A 12,807-nucleotide genomic window follows, 5' to 3' on the forward strand; every position below is an offset into this window, starting at 1 on the left:
AAATTTCTGTATGTATTGACTTTGCTCCAAAATTGTTTTGGGGAATTTTTGCTCAAGTCGTAAAACTTTCTTTTTTCTTTCGAGAAATATTTAAATTTGGCTTTTCTTTTGGCGTCAGAAAAATGTTTTCTACTTTCTAAGAATGCAGACTTATTGACTAAAGAAGAGTCTAAATTGAATTTTCTCTTGGCATTAAAAATTCTTGCCTTTGCAGCTCTGCAGTTATCATCAAACCATTTACTTTTACGTTTATTTGTTTTTGGTCTAACTTTAAAAGTTTTTCCAAATACCTTACTTGTACATTCATATATGGTTTCAGTAAACGAAGTAATATTAGAGTCAAGATCACCCACATCATTAACAATATTGTAAGTGATGTTTTCAAATACATCTCTGCTCCTCCCTAATACATTTGTTAATTGATCTTTAATGCTAGCGTCCCATACAATTTTAGTGCTTTGAACACATTTATTATCTAACGGTGTGCACAGGTTATTTTGACATATAATATCAAAAGATATAGGACAATGGTCAGAGTATTCATTCATATCTAAAACTGACATATTCGAAATATTCTCAAAATTGCGGTAATTGGTGATTAAATAATCCACTACACTAGAACCAGTTCTGTTCCTGTTTAAGCAGTGATACGTAAACTCTCCCGGCTCCAAACGCCCGTTAGCTATAACAAGTCCGTGCTCTTTACATAAAGTAATCAATTTATGGCCAAATGAATAGTGTACAAAGTGTACTTATTAAATGTATATTATGTTTTATATAATGTGTTTTTCATATTTGTTAAAGTACTGTCTTTGTTGTCTTTTGTTTTGACTTTTCTGTTTTACAGTATTCTGTCTTTTGTATAATGTCTTATATTTATGTTGTCTCAGTGTTTCATGTAAATAGTGTACAAAGTGTACTTATTAAATGTATATTATGTTTTATGTAATGTAGTTTTCTTACTGAACTATCTAACTGTATGAAAGAAATGTGAGATTGAAAAGAGAGAAAGAATGAGTGAAAGAAAAAATGAATGAAGAGAAAAACATTTAGTTTTAGCGTTACTTGTATTTATTTATAAAAATGTACATTTATGAATAAAGTAGTATACTAATAAATATGAAGCTTCAAACAGAGAGTTACTTTATTATTTCAATTAGTAAATGAAGTTATTTATATCTAATTACTATAACATGATTAGTAATTTCATCTAAATAATGTCTTAGATAATTGCAAACGTGTGTGAAACATCATTGTTAATAATACCAACGTGAATAAACTAACACCCATAGACCATATACTTTGTCACCTACTCATAGTCTAGAACTTGTAGAACTCCATCAATATAGCTTTTATCAATGACTTACATGCACATTAAGAAATTAAACTGCAGAAAAATATGCCCCTAGCCACAAGAAAATCTAAGGGGTCAAAGTGTCAAATAAAAAAAAATGTAGGGGCCAAGGTGTCACTCAAAATAGGGGTCAAAGTGTCACTAAGGGGTCAAGGTGTCATCTTTGGTGAAAAATTTTAAGGATAACATGGTGTAATAACCAGATTTCATATATTGTAACTGGATGGTAATATTTAAATGAAATTTGGTCACTTTAAAGACATTCAAAATTAAAAACATTTCACCGAGAGATTTTTCGAATTTTATCATTTTTTGGGGAGATAATCGGTATTGAAGTTAACATTGATGCCTATGGGAAATATATAATTTCTTTGATTATGAGAATCTGAGCTTCAGTCTCGAGAAAATTTTGCGGTAGAAAGCTGCATTATATGATTCTGATACGAATATCAAAAAGAAATCTAAAATTCTCCGTAGGGAAAAGGAGAAAAAAAATTTTTTTTCTAGTTTTCAGGGGAGATAACTCATAAAAAAACAAAATTATCAGAGGAGGTAATTTAAAGGAAATTTTTGAGAACTTCTGTCACTTTATAACTTGTCAATATGCACCTTATTTCTATCGTTCGACATTTTGAAAGCTAAAATAAATACATTATCAAGTTGTATGTACGCTTTTGGTGAAATTGACGGGTAGTCATCCTGTGGTCAAGATGTCAAGGGGTCAAACCGTCTAACATTCCATGAAAGCACAGGGATCGGTCACGTGCTATGATAGACTTTTTTAAAATGAAATTCAAGAACTTATTTGTAAAATTAGACTCTTTATATTTGTTTTATGTATGATTTCTTTACAAATAAGTTCCTGAATTTCATTTAAAAAAAAAAAACAACAACAAAAAAAAAAACATTTTAAAAGTCTATTTTAGCAAGTGACGGATCCCTACGCATTCATTTCATAGAAGTGTTGCAAAAGTTGTCCCCCTTTATTGTCATAACGCCATATGTACCGGTAAGATTTAGGTAAGTCTAAATAATTGTACGTGAGCTACGATATTGTGATAATTTTTGCATAGGTCAATATCTTTCCTCCACGTACAACACAGAAAGTACCTTTTCTGTGTTGAGCCTTCCGCGACGATTTCTGAGCGGAAGGCTCAACACAGAAAAGGCGATTTTTAAATTAAAAAACAAAAATATTAGTGAAATTTTAAGATAGAGATCTACCTGGAAATAATATCCATTTTTCCTTCAGTTCAATTGATGTTTATGTGAATAAACGGCAAAACACGAGTTTGTCACTGTTTTAAACAACATTGGATCTGCCCATGTATTAACGGGGGAAAAATCATGTGCAAACAAGGCAATTTGCATGCTGTTAATACCTGATGTACAATTGAAATTATAAGATGATTATTCCACAATAATGACATTGATTTATATGCTTTTCTCAAATAACTCTACTTTCATTAGTAAAATGTATAGTATTATCTTTTCATATAAAGTTAATTTTCTAACACCTGAACAAATTATTCTCGATACTAGCAGTTTATTGGACCAACCATGATTCGCCATTAGTGATGATTACATTACCTATTAACGTGAATTTGGAAATATCACTGCACATAACTCCCCAGAAACACAAAAATAACAATTAAACACATTATTAAAGTTCTGGCTTACTGATTATTTATCGCTGTGGAGATAACAGGAATTACATAAATCATGATAAATAAATGAATAATACACAAAAGCACTTTTCCCATTTTTGCAAACACAGATAAAAATTATCACATTCAGTTGTGATTTAAGAAATCATCATACTCCTTAAAATGATTCACAGCAAAGCAGTATTTCAGTGTGTCAATACCACACTTACACACTAGCGTAACCCTGTAATGAAGTTTTAAACTAAAAAACTACCACATCATATCATGCACAAATATTTAATGAAAATTGTTTTCTCAGTTTTAATAATGAAAAGTAAGTTTAGTCCATGTGTATTGATCATAAAAAAGGCGCCAAAAAGCGCATGTTGATGCATGCTTGATGAAAGTCATATACAAAAAAACTCCTCCTTCACTTATTTTGTATGGAAATTATTCAAGCAGACTCGAAGAGCAGCCCAAAAGGCCTCTCGAGAATTGAGCTTTACTAAACGCAAGTAAACTTGCTTATCATGTATATTTGAAAAGTTTCGTCGGGAATTTGTAAAATACGCACCCTAGGATAGTCTCACAGGAATACTTCCTTCCGAGTAATACAGAAACTCATTCAATATGCTAACACATTATTATCATCAGCAATAAAGAAGAATGATTCAATTGTTTAAGAAATCAATTGTTAATTTTAAAAGATCAAGCATCGGCTGAAATGGAAAAAATTCATTAATAAGCGAAAGAAAAGAACGCGAAATGACGTCACCTGTACACCGCTTCCCATTAATTTTCACGAAGCTTCATGTTACAGGTATGTGACACTAAATGTAACTTTTTCAAGTGAATAGGTTCCCTGAATTCTTGTGATATGAATATTTTCTTTGTACAATGATGCATATATCTTTTAGCTTAATCCGATTTCTTTGAGTTCGCTTTGAGGCTTTGCCTTATTTCATATTAATTCATCGAGTGTTATTGAAGTTTATCAGTAAAGTACACTGGAAAAACATATTTTCTATCAAATCATATAGAATAAATAAATAACTTACCCTTAGGAAGGACATATTTCATGGAAGATACACTTGACAAATAGTCGTGTAATTTTGTAAACAAAGGATTCCGGAAGTGCTCTTCAGGAAGTAAATATTCGAGATTTTCGGATTGCACCGGTAATAGGTAACCACCGGTAATAAGTGATGTGGGGATACATGATTTTTATTTTTGAAATTCTTTGCCAGGGACGTATGTATTTCTACGCAGACTGATATTTGACATCTGCGTCTTGTTTTTTCCATAATAAGCTCTTCTTGTAGCATTAAAGTAGATACAATGTAATCCATAGTATGTTTTGCTGTATCATTTTCCAACCCCAGATATACTGCCCCCCCCCCCCCCACCAACAGTGTATGCACTCGCTTGTTAGAGTTTACTTCCTTCACAAAGCGTCCATTCAGTTGTTGTAAATAAACGTGAACCTAAATGTGTTCGTACTCAAAATAATTCGAATGTAAAGTTTTTATTTTTAAAATTGTGTTCCTGTTTATCAAATTTTTAAGTTAACTGGTACTGATGATAACCCGAACAGAAAATGAGGTTTTTTACCTGTAACCTTTTTATTTCTGCAGATTGAAATCAATGGTCGGTATCAAAATAAAGCTTAACCTTTGCTGAAAACTTTACATAATTCATATTTATATTTAGTAAGCAAACTCACACGAAGTGAGGGCCTGAAAAGGGTATGTAAAAAGGGGACTTTATGAACGTTGACTGATGATAAATTCGAACCCTTTGTCATTTACAAAATTTTCTTGGTATAATTATATTGAAACTTTCCCCAAAAAGCTGCAACAGTTGTTCCTGATCAAGTAATGAAAAGTTAACAAATGTCAGGCCGTCATGTTTCGACAGTGAGCATGTGCAAAAAAGCACCCTCTTCCCCAGTAATTTTGGATAAATATTTTTTATACAAATTTATGTACGTGATTTATTTATACAGAATATTTACCAATTTTGTTTTTGTTTGCACCAGTTGGTATTGTAAGTGGAAACTATTAGATGGTGTGTTCAATTTTATAAATAACCGATTGCAGTCGAATATTTCCAAGGTGTTCGACTTTATCATCTGTCCGGGTTTATCATCAGTACCAGTATGCAAAAGTATAGGTAATATCATGTTTGTAATAATGAGCGAGCTATAAAAAAAAAATGCGCAAAAACCTTCAAATCATGCTTTGTAATAACAAGAAATAAAAAAAAATGCTCAAGAACCTTCAAATCATGCTTTTGGTAGTGTTGTTGATATGTGGGCCATTTCCCAGGACAACAGAGTGGTAGGTAAATAAAAAATGTACCGGAATCGTTATGTCATTACATATGAAAACAATAAATTTAGTTGTCATGTCATATTTTTTTATGCAAGAATAGTGACAATACATGTTTGATTTGTGTATTAACATCAGCAGAAGCCCCTAGGATATGTTCTCGGTCACAAACATTCCTGCGGGCTTCTTAAGACGTTAATAAAAAAATCCCATGTATTATCCCTACTGTAACCCATATCAGTTATCAGATCTTGTATATAGCCCGAATGATGCATGATGCAACCATTTGTTATAGGATGCACCAATTGGTGTATTCTGTGACACCGATTCGGTGATTGGTGAATCAATCTTTTTAGCGAAATTTTGGAGATACATAACAGGAGAATCTAGATATCTGTACCTTTTGCTGTTTACATTTATAGCAAGCTTTTCAAAATGAAGAAATATTTGTAAACAACTGTATTGAATGTTCTTTTTTGAAAAATGAGAGGATGCACCATCAAATCAAAGTTTTGTAAATTTTTAAACTTTAAATATAAGCCCCTTGGTGTTTTGGTCTCTTTTTAGAACACAAGAATAGAATTATGACCCCTTCATAATTTTTGTCTATAGTTCGACCACAAGAATAGAAATATGATCTGTCATAGAAAATTTAGAAATATTTATGTTGGATTTATGTATGGAGATTTCCAAAAAAATTTAAAAAATCAATGCACTGATAGATTTTTAGGTGTTCTGCCTTGTTCTATGGTCATATTTGTTATAAAATATTGTTCATTTTTCTGCTTATGAAATGCTGCTGAACTTATCTAAAATTTACATTTTCAAGACCTTATTGAATGCCTCAATAGCTTAGTGGTGGAATGTTCGTTAAGAGAGTGGGAGGTTGGAAACAATATATTTCTACAAAAGAACAACTGAATATTTCTTCATACAGATTATAACACACATATGGTGTCACAAAATGATTTTAGTAGGAAGATCAGATGTCAATATGGAAAAATATTGGCATGTCAAGTTAACCTTTAGCCTTTGCGACCAGTGCAGACCAAGATGTCCTTGCAGCCTGATCATGGTCTGCACTGTTTGCTATTCAGTCAGTAACTTAATTTTCAGTGAACACTCCTTCGAATAATAGGTACTGCTAGGGCTGTCATCGATAGAAACGATATCGATGTATCAACGATTTTTTTTTGTCGATCGATTATCGATTCCCATTTTCAAAAATCGATATTTTACAGGGAGAAAAAACTACCCAAATAAACTCTCAGACCCTAAAAAAACAACTTAAGTTCACAAAGTTGTAAATTTGGATGAATGCAAAAAAGGAGTGAAGGCAAAATAAAAATGAAAGATGTTATTAATTTTTATGTATTTCTTTTATTTCATAAATACAAATACAACAGAATCAAACAGAAATATGGAAATTTACATTAAAACTTAAAATAGCATTTACAGGAAGGTATATAGTATTATATGAACAAATAGGTTGTTAATCTAACTTAATAATCAGTATATCGATGTATCGTCGATATTTGTCTTCTGATATATCGGTATCGTCGATACGCCTAAGACCCAATCAATGACAGCCCTAGGTACTGCCCAAATTAAACGATGGACCAGTTCACTTTAGAAATTAAGCAGTGTAAGGTTAAGTTTTTCTGTCAGACCGTGATAACCATAGTGAATTTTTGAAATAGATTGAACCACATAGATGGACACCATTTTAATGTCAATGCAGTGGTAGAGCAAAACGTTTAATTATGTTATACATGGTTTTTAAGATAATACCCAAACATAGGCCATCTTTCATGAAATAAAGCTTAAAATAGTCTTTTTTTACATTGGTGGTGAGGGCTAATAACGGTTAAACTTTAATCACGTGAACTGATCGAATGAGCCCAGGGGCTTGAGGCAGTGATACTTTTAAAAGTCAGTGGCATTTCAATGTACACTGATGTACCAGGTAATATTGGTTATATCTGGCAATTTATTTCTACAATATACCACAAATTTCACAATCACTGACTAAGCCTCTTTTCCAGTGTGTTTTCTTCAAATACTTCTCTGTTTCTTCTGCAGTAATAAAAGACCATTCCCATTTAGGAATGATGGGTGTCCCTTGGATAGAATGTTTGGTCAGCGGTGCTGTAGTACTGCATGTGATTGTCTGTCCGTACACCAAAGTTGAGGAATCATTCAATATTCAGGCAATACATGATGTTCTGCACCATACCACTAATATCTCACAGGTAATGTATTTCTATTGAATTATTTCATTATTTAATGCTATAACTTCTGTGTTCAGATCTTTGAAAAAAGATCTGTTACTTCAGTGTATGAAGGCATATTTCAATTTGTAAAATGATGTTAACCTTTATGTTGTCTGTTTTTGTTTGTCACTTTGCTATGTTGTTGTACAGGGATACAAAAACATGCCTTTAGGTGTACATTATAGCATCAGTATGGTTATTAGTGCCCTACTGGTTGAAAACCAGTTTCAGGGAGGTGGGGGGAGGAGGTGGGGGGCTGTAGGATTGTGCTTTTCCATCCGTCCCTCTGTCATTCCATCTGTCAGCCCACTGTTTTGTGTTTTGTTCATAACTCTGTCATTCACAAGTGATTCCGACATTACTTTGCACAAATGTTCCCCATGATCAGACAATGTGTCGTATGCATAACCCTTACCCATACCTCAAAGGTTAAGGTCACATTCGGAGGTCAAAGGTTAAAATAGTTTTTGTTCTTGTTCCGGTCTGTAAATCAACAATCCATAAAGGGATTTTAATATTACTTGGCACAGATGTACCTCATTATAAGATGATATGTCATGCACAATTTTCAGACCCCAGGTTCAAAGGCCAAGGTCACACTTGGCTGTCAAAGGTTAATATGGCATGAACAGGGCCTGTTTTGTGTCCGCTCCAGAACTCTGCCATCCATGAAGGAATTTCAATATTACTTGGGATAAATGTTCCATATAATAAGACAATGTTTCATGCGCAAAACCCAGACCCCTAGCTTAAAGGTCAAGGTCACATTTGGAGGTCAAAGGTCAACTTAGAGTTTCCTGTCTGGTCCATAACTCTCTGAATTCATAAGAATTTTAAATTTATCTTGGCACAAATGTCCCCATGATAAGACAATGTGCCATGCACAAAACCAGGATGCCTAGCCCAAAGGTCAAGGTCATATTTGCAGATCAAAGGTCAACAAGGTTTTATTCCTGCCTAGTCTGTAACTCAACAATTCATAAAAGGATTTTAATATTACTTGGCACAAATGTGCCCCATTATAAGTTGATGTGTCATGCGCAATACCCATACCCTGTCTCAAAGGTCAAGGTCACACTTAGAGGTCAAAGGTCAATAGGTTTTTTTCCTCTCTGGTCCATAACTCTGACATGCATGAATGAATTTTAATATTACTTGGGACAAATGTTCCCAATAACAAGACAAGGTGTCATGCGCTTCACCCATATCCCTAGCTCAAAGGTCAAGGTCACCGTCGGAGGTCAAATGCTAATATGCTTTTTTAATGTCTGGTCCATAACTGTTATCCATCAAGGGAATTTAATATTACTTGACACTGATGTTCCCAATAGTGAAGCAATGTGTCATGTGCAATACCCAGACCTCTAGCTCAAAGGCTAAGATCACACTTGAAGATCAGAAGTCAACCTTGATCTTTTACTGCCCAGTCTGTAAAATATTTTGATATAAGCTTGTGTGTCATACTGACCCAATTAAATAAAGCTGTTGGTGTATTTTCTTCAGAATTACTTCCCTTTTATAGGATTTTTTTTTTTTTACATTTTTAGCTTGACTATACAAAGTATAAGGAGAGCTATCCTACTCGCCCTGGCGTCGGCGTCGGCGTCTTTCCGTGTCCCCACCATGGTTAAAGTTTTGGTGCACTTTCTCTTTTTTCAACTTATCTCTGTAATTACTTAAGGATTTGATTCAAACTTGAAATACTTATTCCTCATCATCATCCACATCATCTGACATAAGGGCCATAACTCTGGCACCAGTATTTCATGAATTATCTCCCCTTATCACATAGATTTTCAGGTTAAAGTTTTGATGCACTTTCACTCTATCTCTGTTATTACTAAATGGATTTGATTCAAACTTAAAATAGTTGTTCAACATCATCCCCCACATCATATGACACAAGGTGCATAACTCTGGCACCATTTTTTCATGAATTATTCCCCCTTTTTACTTAGAATTTCAGGTTAAAGTTTTGGTGCACTTTCACTCTACCTCTGTATTACTGAATGGATTTGATTCAAACTTAAAATAGTTGTTCAGCATCATCACCCACATCATATGGCACAAGATGCATAACTCTGGCACAATTTTTCATGAATTATTCCCCTTTTTACTTAGAATTTCAGGTTAAAGTTTTATGCACTTTCACTCTATCTCTGTTTAACAGTGTTATTACTGAATGGATCTGATTCAAACTTAAACAATTGTTCAACATCATTACCCTTATCATATGACACAAGGTGCATAACTCTGGGACCAATTTTTCATGAATTATTTCCCCTTTTTACTTAGAATTTTAGGTTAAAGTTTTGATGCACTTTCATTCTACCTCTGTTATTACTGAATGGATTTGATTCAAAATAAAATAGTTGTTCAACATCATCACCCACACCATATGACGCAAGGTGCATAACTCTGGCACCAATTTTTCATTAATTATTCCCCCTTTTTACTTAGAATTTTAGGTTAAAGTTTTGATGCACTTTCACTCTGTCTCTGTTATTACTGAATGGATTTGGTTCAAACTTAAAATAGTTGTCCAACATCATCACCCACACCATATGACACAAGGTGCATAACTCTGGCACCAATATTTAATGAATTATGCCCCTTTTTGCTTAGGATATACTTACATAGTGTTTTGATACATTTTATCTTTACCTCTCTTATTAAGTTGATATTTTTGACATAGACTCAGGCTATTGTGCAATATCTTCATCCACAATTGGAGTCATTAAACACTCCAGTGACAGCTCTAGTTTCCTCAGATGTGCCCAGTTTCACTATCCAGCATCAAAATAGTCGAGCACGCTGTCTCCTGTGACAGCTCTTGTTGTCATATTTTCCCACCAATTTCAACAGAAATGTTGTTAAAATTGAAATTAAATCCTTTTCTTATTAACCAGGTTTTCGTTGAAAACCTGAGTTATTAGATTGGGGTATGTCGTTGGTCGGGCGGATGGGCGGGCGGCGGCATCAGACTGGTGTTTCCGGTCAATAACTTTTGTTTTGGTAAAGATATTTGAATAAAACTTGGTATGTATGTAGCTTATATCAAGACAAAGGCTGGGATTGATTTTCGGGTTTCTGGGGTCAAGGTCAAGGTCACTGTTACTTAAAATAGAAAAAGGGTTTCTGGTCAATAACTTAACTTAGGAATGAGCTATCATGATGAAACTTGGTGTATAGAAAACTTATATAAAATTGTAGCTTGGGATTGATTTTGGGGTTTCTGGGATCAAGGTCAAGGTCATTGTTACTAAAAATAGGGTTAGGGTTAGGGTTGTGCTTTAAAGTTAGGGTTAGGGTTAGGGTTGTGCTTTAAAGTGGTGCACTGTGATTCAGTATACTTTTTTATTCTTATGTGTTGAAAACCTGGTTTCGTGGCATTGCCGTGTTTCTTGTATTTATAGATGCAATAAGTAATTACCAACAAGATTTTTATAAACTCATGTGTTATAACATATTGTAACAGATCATTATGTTATACTGCAGTGGAAAAAGTTTGTCACCTTCCAGGAACGGACTTTGTATTGCATGGTAATACTTCATTCGCTTGATTATTACATGACTGCTTATATATACATTTCTGGTTCAAAGTATAATATTATGCCGTTGACCAGTCTATAGTTCAACACTGAATTATGCTGGGCTAAAGTCAAAACTTGAAGGGAAACTATAGAAATTTGTTTATGACATCATGTTATAAGAAACTTAATGAATGGCTTGCAAGTCAATAGTCAGAACTGTTGATCCTCAGTCCTTCTGAGCATGGGGAATTAAGCTGTATTGACTGTCAAGCCATTCACTAAATGTATATTTGAGCCGTACCATGAGAAAATCAACATAGTGGGTTTGTGACCAGCATGGATCCAGACCAGCCTGCGCATCCGCACAGTGTAGTCAGGATCCATGCTGTTCGCTGACGGTTTCTCTAATTGCAGTAGGCTTTAAAAGCGAACAGCATGGATCCTGACCAGACTGTGCGGATGCGCAGGCTGGTCTGGATCCATGCTGGTCGCAAACCCACTATGTTGATTTTCTCATGGCGCGGCTCATTTACAGATGACAACATCTATAAAATATCTAAAATCTAAGAGCAATATTATCTATAAGTTCATGTTTAATTAGTATACACTGAAGTACTGAGAGGTACAAATGACTGAGTCAAAGTAGTCTTGACTATTGACCAGGAGCTAGACTTCTCACCAAAATTATTCATATCTGTTTTTCAACCTCATAGTTAAAGCTTTTAAATTCTTGCAGTACCGATGGTCATGTATTCATTGAGATAATGACATTTTAGAAATTGTATATACACCATTTTACAGTCCCTAGTAATGAAAGGTCGTATCTGCTACTTATGACCTATTTACTATATAATTTTTGTATCCAAAATCACATAAAGGCAATCTTAAAAGATTGTAAATGGCAGATACGACCTTTTTCTTTAGCATATATCTCTAAAACTGACAAAAAATGGGTTGTATGTAATAGATACGACCATATGTTTTTAACAAAATGTCATTTTTGGTTCAATAAACAGGATCACACAATAATGATTTTATGTTCAGGTTATAGCCCTTTACATTTTTTTAGTACGACATAAGAATAATCATTTACTTTTATCAGAACAGAATATATGGCAAAGTCTTCAGTTTTGAAAATTTTCACAATTTCCACTAACATTTGTGCAATTTTGTCTGTCATAAAATTAGTGCCTGTTCTATGACTAAAATTGCCTTTGAATCAATTGCCTCTCATTGCTGTAGGTTCAAAACATCATTGTGTGTGGATTTTTTTTTTCATGTGAGAAAGCCACTTAGCTGATTCGTGGAAGATAGGTAGTTCCACACATGTGCCACCTTGTGCCTTCTGCTCAAAGGGGCACCTGGGGTCTTCCTTAATTTTGAAAAAGCTATGAAGTTGCCATATGACCTTTAGTTATGTTTGTGTGACATTAAATAGTGACTGAAAATCATAATTCTATTTGTACGATTTGAATTTCAAAATATACAATTTGTTCCCTTCTAGATTTAATTCACTTGAAAGTAACAGTACATTTCTCTTAAAACTAACAGTATATTTCTCTTAATTGATTGATCAACTGATTATACTATAATGAAAGGTTTCTGAATGTCAACACAAATGAGGGGATAATCATTGCTTGCCTACGCAGTTCTGCTTTTTATGAAATGATT

The 12,807-nt window shown here is 33.7% G+C and overlaps 1 protein-coding gene across 1 annotated transcript in view; it reads left to right on the forward strand.

The window, feature by feature from the left end:
* Positions 1 to 2,237: 2,237 nt before the first annotated feature.
* The window catches only part of LOC123529376 (probable Dol-P-Man:Man(7)GlcNAc(2)-PP-Dol alpha-1,6-mannosyltransferase), a 44,048-nt gene continuing 33,478 nt past the window's right edge, over positions 2,238 to 12,807 (forward strand). The window contains exons 1-2 of the mRNA XM_045309686.2: positions 2,238 to 2,374; positions 7,413 to 7,582. Of these exons, the coding sequence (XP_045165621.2) occupies positions 7,439 to 7,582 (144 nt within the window). The 5' untranslated portion in view covers positions 2,238 to 2,374; positions 7,413 to 7,438. The remainder of the gene's footprint in view (positions 2,375 to 7,412; positions 7,583 to 12,807) is intronic.

Source organism: Mercenaria mercenaria, chromosome 13 (assembly GCF_021730395.1).
Source record: "Mercenaria mercenaria strain notata chromosome 13, MADL_Memer_1, whole genome shotgun sequence".
NCBI classification, from domain to species: Eukaryota; Metazoa; Mollusca; class Bivalvia; order Venerida; family Veneridae; genus Mercenaria; species Mercenaria mercenaria.